Source organism: Aphelocoma coerulescens, chromosome 5 (genome assembly GCF_041296385.1).
Source record: "Aphelocoma coerulescens isolate FSJ_1873_10779 chromosome 5, UR_Acoe_1.0, whole genome shotgun sequence".
Lineage (NCBI taxonomy): Eukaryota > Metazoa > Chordata > Aves > Passeriformes > Corvidae > Aphelocoma > Aphelocoma coerulescens.
Genome location: NC_091019.1, coordinates 36,797,838 through 36,815,015, shown reverse-complemented (window position 1 = coordinate 36,815,015; position 17,178 = coordinate 36,797,838). Strand labels below are relative to the sequence as shown.

Genomic DNA, 17,178 nt, shown 5'->3' with positions numbered 1-17,178 from the left:
GAGCAACGGAGAATAGGACACTGAAAAGATGTGGAATGGTTAGAGTTCTAATCAGGGTTCCCTCCAAATGAAGAAGAAAAAATTTTCTGAACACTTCATGAAAATTTCTGAGAAAAGTGCAGGGCTGCTAAGTTTCTCCTGTTACTACATGAAAGAAAGCAGGTTTAATTTAAAATCAAGTGTAATCTGATATCCTCACTCTCTCTTCTTTTTTTCTTTCTTTTTTTTTTCAATACAGTTTAGAAACTTAGGTCCACATATGAAAAAATGTGAAGCTTATTCAAATGTTCCACTCCACATCATAAAATATTCTAACAAATGTCCCCAATTATTCAAATAATCCTTTTGTTACAATATTTTCTGATGTGGACCATGAATACATGGTTTGGTCCATAGCAGGCCTGAAAATAAAGTGTAGATCCATCAATGGCTCTTAAACATTATGATCTGGATGCAAATTTCCAACTCTGAAAGTCTTTAAACTTCTGCCCACCAGAAGCCAGGAGAACATACTGGGACTTCTGGGATCTTCCTACACTTGCAACATTTCTTTGCCTCATCACCACTCACTGCTGACCCTTATCTGACTCAGTGGAGCATTCATCTGGCCAATAGAGCATATTTTATTTAGTGAAAACCAAGATAAAAACATTTCTTAGAATACTTTTAAAATATTTAATGTCACCTGCTCCTTCTCAAAGTTTTGCTGCCACTAAGTAGTTTTCATTTCTGTTAGCAGCATTTCAAAAATGCTAATCGTTCTGCCTTCTTCTGTCTCTCAGATAGAAGAGGTAGAGTGTTCACCTACAGATGTAAATGATGTTAGTAATTTCAGTCACAAATTAGACTGTAGGCATAGTATTTAGACTGAAAAAAAGCATGCAAAACTATTTTAAATGTATATATTAGCATTGAAGCAGATTTAATCCATATCTCAGTGAGTGAAGCAGATGAAAGTTGTGGAAGACTCATGGTTGATTAGGAGAAAAATGATCAGCAGGTGAAAAGAAAAAAACAAGCTAACAAATTAATAGCTCTGCAAATTAGATGAAAAGGCTAGGAGTGAAAAGGAAAGCTGTGGAACACTGGTATATTATACTGTCCTCCCTCAGTAGATAGAATGACATAGTCCAACTGCTGTTGGACTGCTCTGCTGTTAGCCACTTTTCTATCAAATGCTCCTCTCATCCTTAATTGTCACATAGTCCTACTGGGAGAACAGGGGTTATCCAGTGTATTGAAGTCCAGAAGCAAATGAGCATATACACAACACTGAAAATCAACACCTGCTGAGCTATAAATAAAAAATAATAAATCTTAACTACATTAAAATACGCAAGCAACTTTTTATTTCTTTCTCAAAAACACACAGCTTGCTCAACAAAGCACTGAAATATGCTATATTTGTGCCAAGGACTGCAACACACTCTTCAACCTGTTTATCTTTGAAGACCATAATTAAGGAGGACAAACTGGTTTACAGTCTACACAAATTGCAAAAGAACTGTATTCACAATTTTTCTCAAACAATTTTCCTTATCTAAGAATCTTGCTTGATTAAAATCATGGGGCAATTAGCAGTTGAGTGAAGAGATTATTTCTGTTGCAAAAATACAGTCAACCTTTACAAGTTCTACAAATGAATAATTCAGACTTAGTTCTCAGCTGTATCCAAGCGCAAGGAAACCAAACTCTTCAGCTGTTCTGATCTCAAGCCTGGACGGAGCTACTTCAGTACCCGATACTGTTTAATGTTGTCTCCCATGTTTGTCGGAGCACTCTTGTTAAACCTTTCCCACACAGGAATCACCTCAGCACTTTCATGATTGCCCAGGCACCTTTCACTCCAAAATGAGGGCAGAAGCTGGTAAACTGACCACCCATTTTTAAAAACACATACCCTTCAACCTACCACTGTTGCCTCTGCTAAGAAATACTGATGGTAGCCTTGCTATGCTAGCCTCAGTTTTCTTTATAATAGTGCAATATTCACACAGAGGAAGCCTCCGATTTCTTAGTCCCTTAAGACACAATTCTACAGACTCAGGTAAGTATTTTTCTTTCTCAGCAAAAAGGGCTAATTGACAATTACCTAGGAGAAATTGGCAAAGTGGAACAGAGCAACTACAGAGCAACTATCACAATTATGAGGTACCACAGACACCTTTTACGAAGGTGGGGAGAGTGAGTGAAGGGAGAAAAAAGATTTTTCCTTAACCTTTTACTGAGATTTAGCCAAATACACCACGACCTGAGAGCAGTATACATGGCATAGAAGAAGCAGAGCCATCACCAAAAGCTCATTGCTACAGGTGAAAAACAGCATAGATCTCGTGGCCCTCTAGCAGAACTGTGTCAGACCAGCAAGTGTCCTCTGAGTTCCCTGTGTACGTAGAGGGCCACTAAGCTGTGGCAATGTGGCTTTGAAAGGTTGATGTCTTTGATAATGGCTTTTTCATCAACCTCATATCAGCATTTCCAACCACAGAAGTTTGCTTGGCGCTTGAGGTTTCTAGGGTGGATGAATGAAGACTGATGAGAGAGGATGAAAGAAGATGTGGAAACCCTCAATTCCCTAAATTCTCATCCCCTGCATCTTTTGTTTTGCTGAGCAATGAATAAATAATCAGTACTAATGTAATTAAAACAATTTTGCTATCTCAGGGTCAAATTCTGATAACAAATGCATGGCCTGACTGGCCTGCAGAAATGCATTTGAGGACAGTTGCAACCAATCTGGAATACTGGTGATCTCTATATTTGAGATAAACCAAAATTATTTCTGCTAGGAACATGGGAGAAACTGGCACAAAGAAAAAGCTGTGACATGAAGCATTTGTTTGGAACAAGTACAACATACTCCTGTCTTCTGTATCCTCCAGTGTGATTTTCAGAAACAACCAAAACAAAAGTGACAAAACCCAAAAACCACAGTGAGCAAACAGCAGCTTTTAAGTGCTGTGGGAACAGAGACGTTTGTTTAAGTAACCACTGTTTAAAAAATGCATACATAGTAACACCAAAATAAACAGCTTGCAATGTTGTTTATTTTAAGATACACAATAGTAATGTAAAGTGCTGCATGCACTGAATTCAGGGTATACTAACATTATTTACAGTTGTGAAGAGCAGTAGGAAAACTAAGCTCCATGCCAGAAGACTCCTTGTTCAGAGAGCAAAGGTCAGTTTTCACTGCTTTTGCAGCTAGGAGGATTCCAACATGAAGCTATGGAAAGCTCCTGCTCTCATTTCTCAAGCAGGTAACTTCTGAACTGCATAGGAAAATCCTAAAAAAGGCATGTCATGCCAATGGCATCTTTAAAATGGGTACATAAGCCCATTCCTGGGAAGCATAATTAAGAGGAAGTAAAAGAGATCTTTGTCCTCTTGCTTCACTTCTTTAAAAACCTTCCAAACGTGCCTGACTTACTAACCCTATGTTGTGCCAGACAGAAAAAAATATCCAAAAGGAAAAAAATACTAACAAAACTAAGCAGTGGTGCTCTGAAAAGTGACTGACTTACTGAACAGATTTATGTCTCTGTGTGTCTGAATTGCATTTGATTCTCTGCTGACAAAAAAATGCCATTGACTTCAATCCATAATAGAAGTTTGTGCTATTTTTCTTCATAAAGCCAGTCTAGCTATAGGCAAGAAAACTGGACTTTTTTTTCCGGCCAATCCATGGTCTATTTATTATTGTAATTGCATAGCTTTACCATTGTAATTGCAACATTACTGTTATCGTATAATCCTTGTGACTGCCAATAAATGAGCCAGAAAGAATCTGACTTGGATCTAAGATCCAAGGCTAAATTTCTAATTCTGGCAATGGGGGAGGAAAAAATAAAAAAGAGGAAAAAAAAATAAAGCATTTTTCTGCCATGAAAACAGAGTTCATTTGATCTGGAAGGCATTGAGATGAACGTGGAACCCCACAGTTACATTATTATAAAGTAATGTTCAAGAGTAAAATTTCATTTTAAATTCAAAATACTATCTCTTTCTTCTTGCTACTTTTGAGGAAAGCTGTGTGTGAAATTCAGCAGTCGAAGTCAGCAGGCACTCAGTCAATATTTTCTTGTGGTCATTCTGCCTCTCTGAGGGCACAAGCTTTGTTTCTGAATCATGGCATTAAATTGCCATAAATGTCTGTAAGTGAAAATCAGGTGAAAGAGCTATGTTTTTCACCCATTTTGGCAATCAAACTTCTGTGTAAATCAACCCCATTCTACATTAAATTTGCATTGGATCCACGACCTTAAAAATCAACACTTGTATTTTGAATGCTCAAACAACTTTTGGTGTTTTGGACTGATGTTTCAGAGAGCAAATGCTGGAGCAGATGTCAGATATATTGGGGAACACTAAGCTGGGTAGGGGCTGATTTCAGACCTGAACCTTACCCGGATATTGCTGAAATTTCACATTTTGTGAATGGAGAGCAGGGTATGTGTTGTGACAGTCTCTGACTCTGATTATCTGAAAGGGAGGTGTTTTTACACCTCAATGCAAAGTCACTTTCTTTTTCAGTTTGACAGAGCCCAAGCCTGGCTGACCTTCAGCATCCACTCCCAATGCCTGAAGGAACAGTGATTAAATATTTCTCTTAAGCTTAATTCTTCAATTTGTGTCTCAAGCCCATTTCTAGCTTGACATTGTAAGTTAATTTTGCAATAATTTTTCCACTGATAGATAAATGAAATGTCATTACAAAAGTTGGAACAAAAAACTTAAACCTGAAGGAAGCCAAATTTGGGAAGGTTTCCTTCTAAAAACAGCTCTAATTTCAAGATACTTTTCAGTTTTTAATCATTAATAAGAAAACATGAAAATATGAGAAAAGCTTCAGGCAACACTACTTTAGTGTAAGCCCAGGAATGCAAGATGTTTCTCAGCAGTACACCTTCAAATATGTTTTTGGAGTCTAGTTTTAAAAGTGCTAAGCAAAGGCACTTCCACAGATTGTTCTACAGTCTAAACGACTGGGGTTTGGCTGCTGAATTCCATTATTCCTGCAAGGTGTTTCGCTCCTCTTCAGTAATTTCTCCTCTTATCTCTTTGTAGCCTGTGCTTATTCACTGCTTCAGTATACACATTCTCTGTCTAGGGCTACATCTTGTATTTTTGGGATGGATGGAAAGAGCACTGGAAATAACAATACAGCTCTCCTCTCTCTCATCTTTTTTCAGCCTCTGTTACCCTTTTTGGGGAATAAGGGCCCTGATAGTCCAGGCTCTCCAAACATCCTTCTGTATCTTTCTCAGACTCTCACCAGACTGGCCTCAGGCTAGTTTCATAATCCTCAAGAAAAAAAACCCAGTCCTGATGTTCAGCATGAGATCATAACACGGTGATCTCACTCTGAACATTACCTTTCACTACAGCAACTCTATTGACTTCTTTGCTTAAAACAGTTTGAATTTCCCACCAGCTCTCTTGTGTGATATTTGGCCTCATTTAGGCAAGATACTTTTTCACGGAGTGAGCCTACTACTGAGTAGAAAGCTCATGAGTCCCCAGGCCTTGTTTGAAAGAGTTTTCAGTCTCAGCAAGAAGTTTGCTGCAGAGCTTGTTCAGGAGGCAGTAGAACACGTTAGAGCACTGCTGAATTGGAGAGTGCAGTATTGTATCTTTTCAGCTGGGGCTTTGAACAGGGTTCAGACCCCAGAAGCCAAATTCATGATAGTTTCACAGCTCTATGGTTATGTTTATTTTTACCCATTCTAGAAAAACAACATATTCTTGCTCATTTTATTCTCCTGCTGCACATATAGTTTTTTGCACTGGTTCACAGTGGGATTTAATCTCCTTTGAAAGCATTACTGCTTTCTAAATGGACAACTTTTGGGGAAGAAAAGGGAGAGAAAGTGGCAAGAGCCTCTTTTCTCAGAAGGCTGGTTGCATCCAAGAGCATTGTCAGATATAAGTTCATAGGAGCTAGGACAGCTAAGATTAATTATAGCAGTAAATTGTCTACAAATGCTGTTTAAACTTGAGGTGTAAGTGGGCATATTATGTGAAATGATAGGATTACCCTAAAACTCTGCAGTTCATCCCACCATCCACAGAGAAGTTCATGCCAACTCGGGAAGCACCTCTCTTTCCTAAGAGACATTAGATCATGTAGTAAAGTTTCCCTGTGTAACTGGAAGAAATCAAACTGAAAACAGACAAGACAGGTAACGCAACTCTTGGAGTAGTCCACCAAAAGAATAAAGAAGATGGAAGGGAGAAGTGAATCAAATTATTTTCCCCCTTGTTTTTTTGTTCACAATAATTAACACATGTTTCTGTTTAATTTTCTACTTTATATCTGAAAGAGATAATCAGAATAACCCTTTATAGTTGAAACTAAAGCACTCTTTAAACATTTAGATTTTGAAGTGATCCCTCAAATTGACCAGCTTTCTTTGCAATTTACCTGTGCCGCCATTCCTATGCAATACTCCTTTCTGCTGACTCCCTCAAACACACATCACTTTTCTGACCACATAACATTCCTTATTCCTGTTCTTATCACACATATCATGATCTTTCTCACTATGAACACTCCATTTCCCTGAATAGCTCATTTGTGGACTATCCAAACAGCTGTCAGCTATCTGCATATGGTCCTCAGTAAGCAGGGACCTTTCCAATATGAAATGGGGACTTCGCAATGTCCCTTCAGTCCCTTGCTCTTCACTCTGTCACCCTCCTTTTTCCTGCTTCTTCATTCAAGCACAAGTGGAATGCACAAGTGGCAAGCACCTGGCTGAGTCTAAAGAGGCAGCAGAAAGGCTCAGGAATGGCTGGAAAGCTTCCAAAGTCCAATTTCACATCAGGAGACTCCAGAACTTTCGAGGAGGGGAATATCCACTAGCAACTTCATGAGTACAAAGATGCATTTTTTAATACTGTTACACTCCCTTTCTTCTCACTATTGCCTCTCAGCCAGCAGTTGATGCCCAATGTTCTCTCTCGCGATGCTTTCTGGGAAAGATATTTGATACCATTTACATGCAGCCATCACCACATCAGGTCACCAGCAAGGAATAGACCTGACAAAATTAATACAAGCCCAAGACATTTGCACTAAAGTAGCTTGCAGAAATGATATGCTGTCATCTTCAGTGTAGACCAACAAGAACATTACACTTTTAATTTTATATTAAGTGGTCCTTCAAAAAGAGAAAGTTGTCCTGAACTTTCAAAGTCTACAGAAGTTCGGGTATTTGTACAAGCATTGCATGACTGTCATGCTCTTTCAGCAGCAGGATAAAACCACAACAGAAGTGTAATACTCTGTAATTCAGCTGTTGCAAAGTGCAAGATGCAGGCTTAACACAGTGTTTTTCTTCTGTAAATATGAAAAGCACTTCAAAAAGCAGCCACAATCATTATGCCATACTGTTTAAACAGGGAAACTAAGGTACAGTGTCTTGTCATGGCCACAGCTAGAAAGAGAAATGGAAACTCCACATGCATACCAGAGCTCCCTTGTGCTAAAGCATCCTGGGAACAGCAGAGAAAGATGGGTCACAACAAAATGTGACAAACAGTTGAGTACCCAAGACATTCGTCTTTCTGTCATAAAATAGGGAATCGTTGAAAGAGTTGTTAAGTGTAATTCGTGGATAAAGTGGCTAGAGCGTTTAACACTTACTAAGTGTTTTTCTGCCTGTCTCCCATTATGATTTCACTACACCTTTTCTGGCTTTTTCAAAGGGATCAGAGTTCCACTGGAATTAGTGGAAGGAGGGTTGAGAGATACACATTGTTAGGCAGAAATCTGTGAATTATCTGCAAATATTGGAACACAAAGAATGAAATCTTAATTTTTTAACTTACCTAGGAGGAAAAATAACTGCTTTTATAAAGATTCATGTATGTATACAGCATATCAACTAACAATGTAGCTTACATCATCTTTGGAGTTTCTTTAATTGACATAACAAGCTTAAAGTCATCTAGAATAGGCCATGATCTTACAAAAATCTACTCCTTTCACATATTTAGTGTATGTTAAGAAAGTGAACAGGAGCTTTCCCATTGCTATCTGATATAGTCAGATAGTATTTCCACAGTATATCCACTTCAGATTATCAAGCTCCCACTTTTAAGTGACCAAATAAGAGGTTGATCCTGATGACCATCAAATTTCTACAGCATTAAACAAACTGATATATGCAGATTCTTTTTTAAACAGTAAACTAAAGTATTTGCTTCTATTTACTGAGGTGCTCAGATTTATTGTCCTGAGATTGTAAGAGTATGTCATGAGATGTTAAACATTTTATGGACATAAGTAGTCAACTGCTACAAATCAAATACATGTTTTGAAATGTCATCATAAAAAGGTAAAACCAAGATTTAAAAAAATCTTTATGGCCTATCACCCAGTATCAGACAAAACAACTGGAATTAGTTTTGGCAGATTTGGGGCTAGCAGTTAAAAATAAAAAATAACAAATGTAAAAGTATGAAAAACGTATGACCCTTATACTTAAAGATAATCATGAATCTTTAGAGATGTCAATGGTTGCTTTAGATATTACAAATGACTGCTGCCAATCAACTCTAAAATATGTAATGCATGGTGTTCTAGGTATCATAACTCAAGGCAAACTCCACAACAGCAGGGGTAATATTGTCTGCCACAGACCACTCTCTTCATTAGGCAGCAATAAGAGTTGGTAAATCTATTTCTTTGCACTTGTGGAACTGTTGGCAGAAACATGGTTTATTTTTTCAGCGTAACTCTAATTTTACCAAAAACTTCCTTGAAACCAATTGGCCTGCTCATGGATCTTGAAAAGAAAGTTTTAAACATATTCTGTGGCAAAAATGAGAGGTAATATCACTGCACAAACAACAGCAATTATATTTTCCCTAAGAATACATTTTATATCTACATATAATCATGTGCACACACTACAGAGAAAGGGAGGAACTATGACTTTTATGATGACAACAGCTTTAGGTAGTAGAACCTGAACACATCCCAAAGAATTATCTCCTCTAGTTGACTGTGATCTAGATCTTCAAAAGCTGCAGCTCACAACATTTATTAGTGCAATGTTTTTGGAGTTAAAAAAGTGTTTAAACACTTTATATTTGCATATGCTTTGGTTAAACCACCTTCTGCCTTGCGAGCCTCGAAGCCACAATTCTATATAAACAAATTCTTGTCACTACCACTTCCTTGTTTCAATTACTTTAAGGAATTCATTAATTGGACTTTGGTGTTCCCTTTTCTTTTCTTTTCACTTACTTCCTATACTGACTCCATAAAGCTTTGTAATCTGACTATAACAACCAGAGAAAAACAGTAGCTGATCCTATCTTTTGCTAGGCCACATTCAGCTTGCTCAGTCGAGGCTTTTTAATCAAGCCTCGGCTAAAACCATGCACATGCTTTTTGTTGTTCTCAGGAATCCCCTGTTTGAAAATGGCAGGTAAAATATTAAATTGGAAAGTAACATCTAGCCACATTATCTGATGGTTTTGCATCGGCTGACCTCATATGTCACATGAATAAAATTCACCTTGCTGCAGTACTGACACTGTGTTGCCTGTTGATGAGGAGGAGGCAAAAACAGGCAGGGTGGTATAAAGAGAAAACAAGAAGAGGCAAAGGTAAAGCATAGCTAGCTAATATCAGACAGGGTACTGTGAAAAACTCTTACAGCAGGCCTAGAAGAGGACCATTAGGTAGACTCAATAGCTTAAATTTTCCTAGTAGCACCAAAAAAGGCTTTGCTGCAGCCCCTCAGCCTGCCACAGATTTGAGGACAGAAAGGGGATGAAAGGGATGGGAGAGCGGGAGGCGAAGGCTGGTGAGATTCATTTACTTGTCCCTTGCAGGATTCACAATTTGGGGATTCTTTGGGGGTGGGGGGGGTGGGGAGGGTGTGTATGTGTGTGTGTGAATTTCATCCTATATATAACTTGGAATCCTATTAGAAAACAACCCAGTGACACTGCAAATCCAGTATTTCTCAGCATGCTATTTTTGAAGCTGAAACACACAACATATTTTGATCTCCAAAGAAGTACAATAAAGATCCCCCCTTCAAAATAAAATGAGAAGTAAAAAAAATCCTCAACCAATTGCACATGTAATAATTTCCAGGCCGGCTTCCTGTGATTGTATCCGATTATTTAAATTTTGGACTGTCTCTTTAATTTGAGGAGCGGGGAGAGAGGCGACAGATGGCAGACAGAATTGACTTATGTCCTCTATTCTTCTACAGAAGAAGGGGGAGTGCAGAAAGTTTGATCGAGGCAAAAGCTACAGTACATAGGCCTGGCTATAACTATCTAATAGGTCTTTTGACGGATCGGTTCGGAATATTTAGGTTTTTTTCTCCCCCAGACAGGCTTTGTAACAAACCCACGGTCCTGGAGGTTGCCATGGGTGACGAGAGAGCTGACATCCAGTCCCAACTACAAATAAGCACATGACAAATGGGCCCAGAGCCCTCCGACAGCCCTGAACCTTGGTGACCCCCTAAAAAACCCAGCCTCCCCATGCCCCATGCCCCCCCAAAAAAGCATTACTGAGTACATTTTTTAAAACCGAAAGCTTGCACTTAATTGGAAACACTGCCGTGTAACCGAAATGCTTAGGACAGCATGTACAAGTAAAAATAAATCATGCAGCATTGTTATTTAATGCGCTGTGACATCATTTCCTGAAATTAAACAGAGATGACACAGATTCAGACAGTCCCTGCTAAGGTTCAGTTCAAACAATTCACAGATGTTTTCCTCCAGCCAGCAGAAAACAATGCGAGACTTAAAGCACTCCTCTCCCTCTGCCCCTCTCCATCTTCCACTCCCTCTCCTCAGCCTTTTCACTGGTACAAGGAGGTATGGCAGTTTTATAATACATGCTCCCGCAAAAATATTCTTTTTTTAATTTAATTACTTAGGCTGTTGTACTAAATAGATGGATCATTGTGTCACAAAAGCATCAATTTTTCAGAAGAAATAACAGATGTCTATGTAACAATGATTAGATTAACCACTCCCAGACAAAGCTAGCTTTTGAGGCCCACACACCCCATGACCCTGGGTTCCCTCTTCTGTAGGGGGTGGATGTAGAAATGTCAGATCTAATCTCAGATTCCATTTTTAAAACAAACAAAGCCCCACCCCCATCCCATTTCAGCTCTTTTCTTTTAAGATTGTGGCGTTTAAAAGGTATGTGAATGTTTGGTCTCTTACTAAACCTTCAGGATGGATTTCATGGCTGAGGACTAGGAGCACTTGGAGGATGAAACCTTTCAGCCTGGGATCAGAAGTGTCATTTTGAGAAAGACTTCCAGGTTTATTCTGCCCAGGCTTGTGACACGGGAGTGCAGGCAGGCAGGCAGGACAGGAGGGGGATGCTGCTGACATTAGGCAGGGCTGTGCTACCAGCAGCAATAACTACAAATGTTAATGGCCACCACCAGCCCTTCTGGTGAGACACCAGAGCAACTCTGGGGTACAAAGAGGCACAACTCTGTCATCCTGAGGACCGTAAGACCACAGGTCATGGGAATTTAGCATTCAGGTACTGACTTTTCTTTAGCACTGGGGGGTGAAGTCATTTAACCTCTCCTCACAAAAGTTTATCCAGTTGAAAAATGAGCACAATATTATTTTGTAGGACATGCTTCCAACCGGGTGGTGTTTGTAAAAAGAGGTCTGTTCTACACCAGCAGGCAACTTATTACCTTGCTGAAAACAGCACACAGCCAGCTCTGCCTAAAAGCAGACCTGGAATAAAACTGTAGCTTAGGCTCCTCCAGCTCTCTGACTCTGTGGCGCACTGAGGCGGAAATGGCAGCCACATGAACCTATTTGCAGGTAGTTTTACAGGAGAATCAGAGGACATTGTCCATCTCCTCTGTGTACCCTCAGTGCATGTTACAATGCACTCCAACACATGCATGAAATTCACTAGAATGACTGCACTTTCCTATATTATCTGGAGTCTCCCAGCCTTCTTCTCACCACTTTAACTGGACAGAGGTCTGTTGTATTTTTGGGGTTGGTTTTGTTTTTTTAAAGTAGAGCAAAAACAACAATGCGAAGAATGCTTCTCCCAAATCACATCTCTGAGAAAGCTGTTCTTCTACTGTTTGATATGAAAGTAAGCTGTTCAGTATGGAATGCAATAGCCAGCTATGTTAGTAACCTTTCTTTAAGGTATTATTCCCAAAATCACAATATGGAAGGAGATATTCATGAAGGTGTGTTGGATTCAACTTCCTTGAACACTTGCTCCCAGATTGGCTTTGGTTGATGACATTCATCTCTAGAATCAAATCTAATGAATAAATAAAATAACTTCCCTGTATAAAAGGCTTGATAGGTCATTCATCAAAATATGATAGATACACATTTTATTCTCAGATACACCCACATAAATACAGAAAAAAAAATCTGTTTCAGTAAGACTATTCATATTATGCAATCTGGACACCTGAATATGACAAGTTAAGAAAATTAATTCAGGTAAGAACAAAAGCTCTGGCTGGTTCATTTTACCACCTTCCAGGAGAACTTACTCTAGCCTGACAATGAAACAGATAAAACCAAAATATATCCTACAATAGACTGTGTAAAGAGCAAGATTTTCATCCAGAGGACTGTGGAAATCAGGCTAAAATTACATTGTTCAACATTAGAAGACAGAATTTCAGCCAGCAAAAAAAAAAAGCAGAAAAACCAGCTCAACTCCTCTGACTTCAGGGGAGACATCCCAAATACTATCAGATGGAAATCTGGCATTTTCATAAAAAAGGCTTTAGTTTGCAGGCTACCATTGCTAAATCTGATACTATTTGTTAAGATACACATGTTCTTGAAGACTGCAACAAAAGAAACAACCAAAATAGAATTTTAACAAAGGGCATCACTCCAGGTAAGTGTCAAAGCATAAACGAGACTCTGTTCTACCAGCACTGTAAAAAAAGGTGAGAAAATGTTGAATGTAGCAAAAATGTAGTCTTCGGCACACTGCTGCAGAAATGGATGAACTACCAGAGATACAAGTCCATAGAATGGTATAATTACTTCCTTTATAACTTTCCTCTCTTCTGATTATGTATGCATATTTTAAAGGCCCTCCATCCTTCAAAAGGGCATGGGAGGAGGGGCACCAACTCTATAGTTGCTGGTAAGAAATCCTAATCTCAACACTGGTGTAAGCTGGAGGTGTCTATACATTTGAGCACTTCCTGTTTTCACTTCGTGATCAAATATGTTCTTTGCAGGGCAAATAGGGGAGCACTTGAGGGAGGAAAGCAGAGATCTCTGAGAGGCTAATTGAGTGTACTAAGAACTCCTTAGCATAGAGGAAAAGGAGTCTTCCAAAGCTATGAATAAACTCTTGGCTTGGGTCAGATTTCTTGCTGTTTCTTTTCTTTAACCACCTTTGAACTCAACTGAAAACAGTCTTAATGTCAGGTTTACCTTTCTGATGTCGTAATCTTTATGTACTATTGAAAAGATTATACTACCAGACTAGGATTTCCTCTACTTTCTTAAACACTGGATATTATCCAGAAAAAGCATACACATTTCCAACCAATTCATCCTCAGATCTTTTATCTTCCGGTACTGTTGTAATTCCAAATGTAAGACAGAGCTCAGTAAGTGAACAAGAACATGACAGAAGCTCCTACTCCTTGCATTTGATTTCCAACAATAAAAACGTGCATGTGTATCCTATTTCAAATATAATTAAAGTTACTACAAAATGGAAGCTGTGATAGGGGTTTGAAATTGTTTTGAAAGACACAGCCTGTCAGACACATTCATTCTATATCAGAGTTCAAGTGCCTGTCTCTTCAAAAAAGCCACTTAGACCATTCAATTTTTAAAATTGGCTGCCTTAGGAGTTTGCAAACTGGTTGAATAAAGGAAAAAAATGGCATTTTATTTAAAATCATAAGTAAATACAATTAGTCAGATCTAAGTTACTCTCGGAATTTGACAGTCAAAAGGACTTTTAGGTTTAATCCATGCCATAAGAGATGGACTGCCACTGCCTCTCCTTCCAGGGAAATCAGAGGTTAATGATTTTTGTCATATTGAGACTAACAGCTAACAATTGCTACAGTTGGCCTTTAGTATTTTATTTGTCCTTTTGAGGTATTCAGAATAGGTGACAATGGCTTGCAGTTGAGAACATATGTAGAGAGACCCCTGTGGCTTATGGAAAAGTTGCTCCATGCTGGTTGGGTGTTTGAAAAAAAAATACAACCAGAGCTCTTTTATGTTCCTCTCCTTAATGAATGCATGAATGTCAAAATGTACCAATGGCCCATTCAGGGGGCAAAGCCTAAGCAGCCCCTTCTTTAAGAACACATCCTGAGACGTAAAATACATTTGCTTAACAAATTAAAATAATGAGATAATTCAATTAGTTTCTTTAAAAAAAAAGAGAGAGAGAAAGAAAAAAGGGTACATCAGGGGATTATTGTAATACATGAACAGGTCATACAGCACAAAGGAGGAACAAACCAATTTGAAATAAGGTTAGAGTAGTAATGAAGGAATGTACATTGAATCATGGACTGCCATTGTAAAGATATTTATTTGAAACAATAAAATTGTATATCACAGATTCCCCCGTTCTGGCTCAGCCAGCGTTACATTTTGAATGGACAAGCTAATTTGAGAAAAAGTGTCAGATCTTTAAAAGAAAGGAGTTCTCTTCCTTCCCTGCATGTGTTTATGGCAAGAATCTTTCTGAATTTACATTGCACTGGTCAGGGGTCTCCATTATCAGTTTGCAGGTCTGAGAATTACAGCGCAGTAAATCTTTCAACACCTGCAAACTCATTAAAGCCTGGACGGTAAAAGGTTTGGGGCTTTTTTGTGTTCATTTAATCTGATTTTTGTGAGGCCATCCTCACCAGTGATGGCAAATTTCCTTAATTCATGCAGGATGGAGAGGGTCAGGAGAGAGAGGATAGAAACAAGGAAAAGGGATTTCAAAAAGCCAGAAGGACTTTTCTCAAGAGAAGCAAGAGGCAGTTGACTGTTTAAAAAGTAAGCGTCAAATGCTTTCAAAGAGCACATAAGAAAGAAAGGCAGGGGGGAATAAACAAGATTTCACAAATTTCGTAAGAGGAAACAGGAGTTAACAGGGAGATATCTACAAACCAAATTTGTTTATTTGTGGCCCTGCTTTTTGCTGTCTGCCTGTACTATTCGTCTAAAGATACCCTACAGCTAAATGAAAAACCCTCCACTCGCACTCACTCGACTTCCAAATTAAAAACATTTTACAGGTTAGTAAATCTCCAGCTGAGGTGATGTAGCAAAGAACAGCTGTGAAGTAATTTTGATAATGATGAGAATAATAAGCACATGGCAAGGTTCAGGGCTTTGCTGTTGCAGCTTCAGTGCTCCTGAATAGATAAAAGTGATTAAATACTCCTGATTATCCCTGACCAATATGTAATGGATTTACAGCCCTTTCAATTAGTCAGTATTTGCTTAGGACTCATTATTTTGTCTTTGGTTAAGTAATCAGCCCAGAGACTCATGTTCTGTCTAATTCCTCTGAGCCAAGTGGGTACAGGGCACCTGACCTTTGAAATGGCCATAGCTGAGAGGCAGGAATAACCACTACTCCAGGAGAGACACTGGCTATTCCAGCTAATCCTGACCCCACAGGCCAGATCAATGCACCTTAGTTTGCTACTAATGTCCTTACATCAAAATGATGGTTTAGAAATGTGAATCTATTGCTCCCCCCTTTAGCTGTGCTGCTGGCAGAGCAGTTCGATAGTCTCTATCATAAATAAATCTGGTCCCAGAATCATTACACTGTAACCAACAGCAGGAAATTTATAAAACCATGGAAATTTATAAAACTTTGGTAGAAGAAGAGGTAGTTAATAACAGCTACCATTTTAAACCTTATCAAGTGAGAAACAATTTCAAAGTGAGAGGAAGAAGAAAATCAACTGATAGTTTTGCCAGTTTCCATCATTTTCCACATGAAGTAAACTAGCTTTACTAGGTTTTCTGTGGAACTACGTTTTGATGCCTAAGTGAAGCTATAATAGTCAACAGAACACCAGCACATAAAACCAATAGCAAGCAGACAAATAAAAGCCCAAGGAAAGCACTGCTATTTCAGATATTTAATCTCTCTCTCCCTATATGTGAATATGGCTGTGTTTTAACATTAATGGACTTGAAGAGAAGCAAAAAAAGGTGCTTATTCTCTCTGTTACAAACTGAAAAACTAGGGAATCTGTAAGCCTTCTTTATTTCCTCACAAAAATGTAACAATGACAAGGTTGCAAGCTGCTGCTTTGACTTCTCTAACATCCACAGTGTATGTCAGCACACACAGACCAGGGCTTTCTCTTTCACCACACACACATGAAGTTTGTGTAAACAGAGGCCAGCAATAAAGAATCCAGAAGGCAGAGCTTTATATGTGCTAAAGCAAGAATTCCCCTTTTGCTGTCCGTAGGAAGATTTTGAACAGTTCAAAGCCAAAAATGGTTACTTCATATATAGGTGGTGTTCCACGCTAAGGCATTTACTCTCTTTTTCACTTTTTAGGATGTGTGTATATACATATACATATACAGAGGTAGATAGATAGATAGATAGATAGATAGATAGATAGATAGATTAGATAGATAGATAGATAGATAGATAGATAGATAGATAGATAGATAGATTTCTTTGGGATTTGTCATGATTCCAAGACCCCAAAAAAAAAATCTAATGAAAAAAAAAGCAACAAAGACTGAGACCTAATAATGGTCAAAAAACTATGGGGACAATTGATTTCTAATAATGATAAATGAATCTCATCAGGCACATGAATAGAAATTTATTTTGGTTTTGGGCACCACTTACTGTGAGATGCTGGAAAAGCCACGCTCTCATGATATTTGTTGCTACTTTGGGGAAAATGCCTCTTTTCTTCTGACGCTTTTTGTCCTTGTCTGGGTCATCATCATCTCCTGTACCAGGTGAGGCTACACTGTTATCTAAACCATCACCTACAACAAAAAGAAAAACAGGAAGGAGAAGATGTTTAATGAACAAAATATAGAAGCCAAAAGTATAATTAATTACCAAGACACTACCACAGTTTGGGGGCTTTTCATTTGTCAGATCAGGCACATACTGCTTCTCATTATATAAGAATGCTGATACAAA

General features: G+C 38.5%; 1 protein-coding gene across 5 annotated transcripts in view; it reads right to left on the bottom strand.

The window, feature by feature from the left end:
* The window catches only part of MEIS2 (Meis homeobox 2), a 173,878-nt gene that overhangs the window by 103,627 nt on the left and 53,073 nt on the right, over window positions 1-17,178 (bottom strand). For all 5 annotated transcript variants that reach the window (XM_069017705.1, XM_069017701.1, XM_069017704.1 and 2 more), the window contains one exon: window positions 16,873-17,018. In XM_069017705.1, coding sequence (XP_068873806.1) covers window positions 16,873-17,018 — 146 coding nt within the window. The remainder of the gene's footprint in view (window positions 1-16,872; window positions 17,019-17,178) is intronic.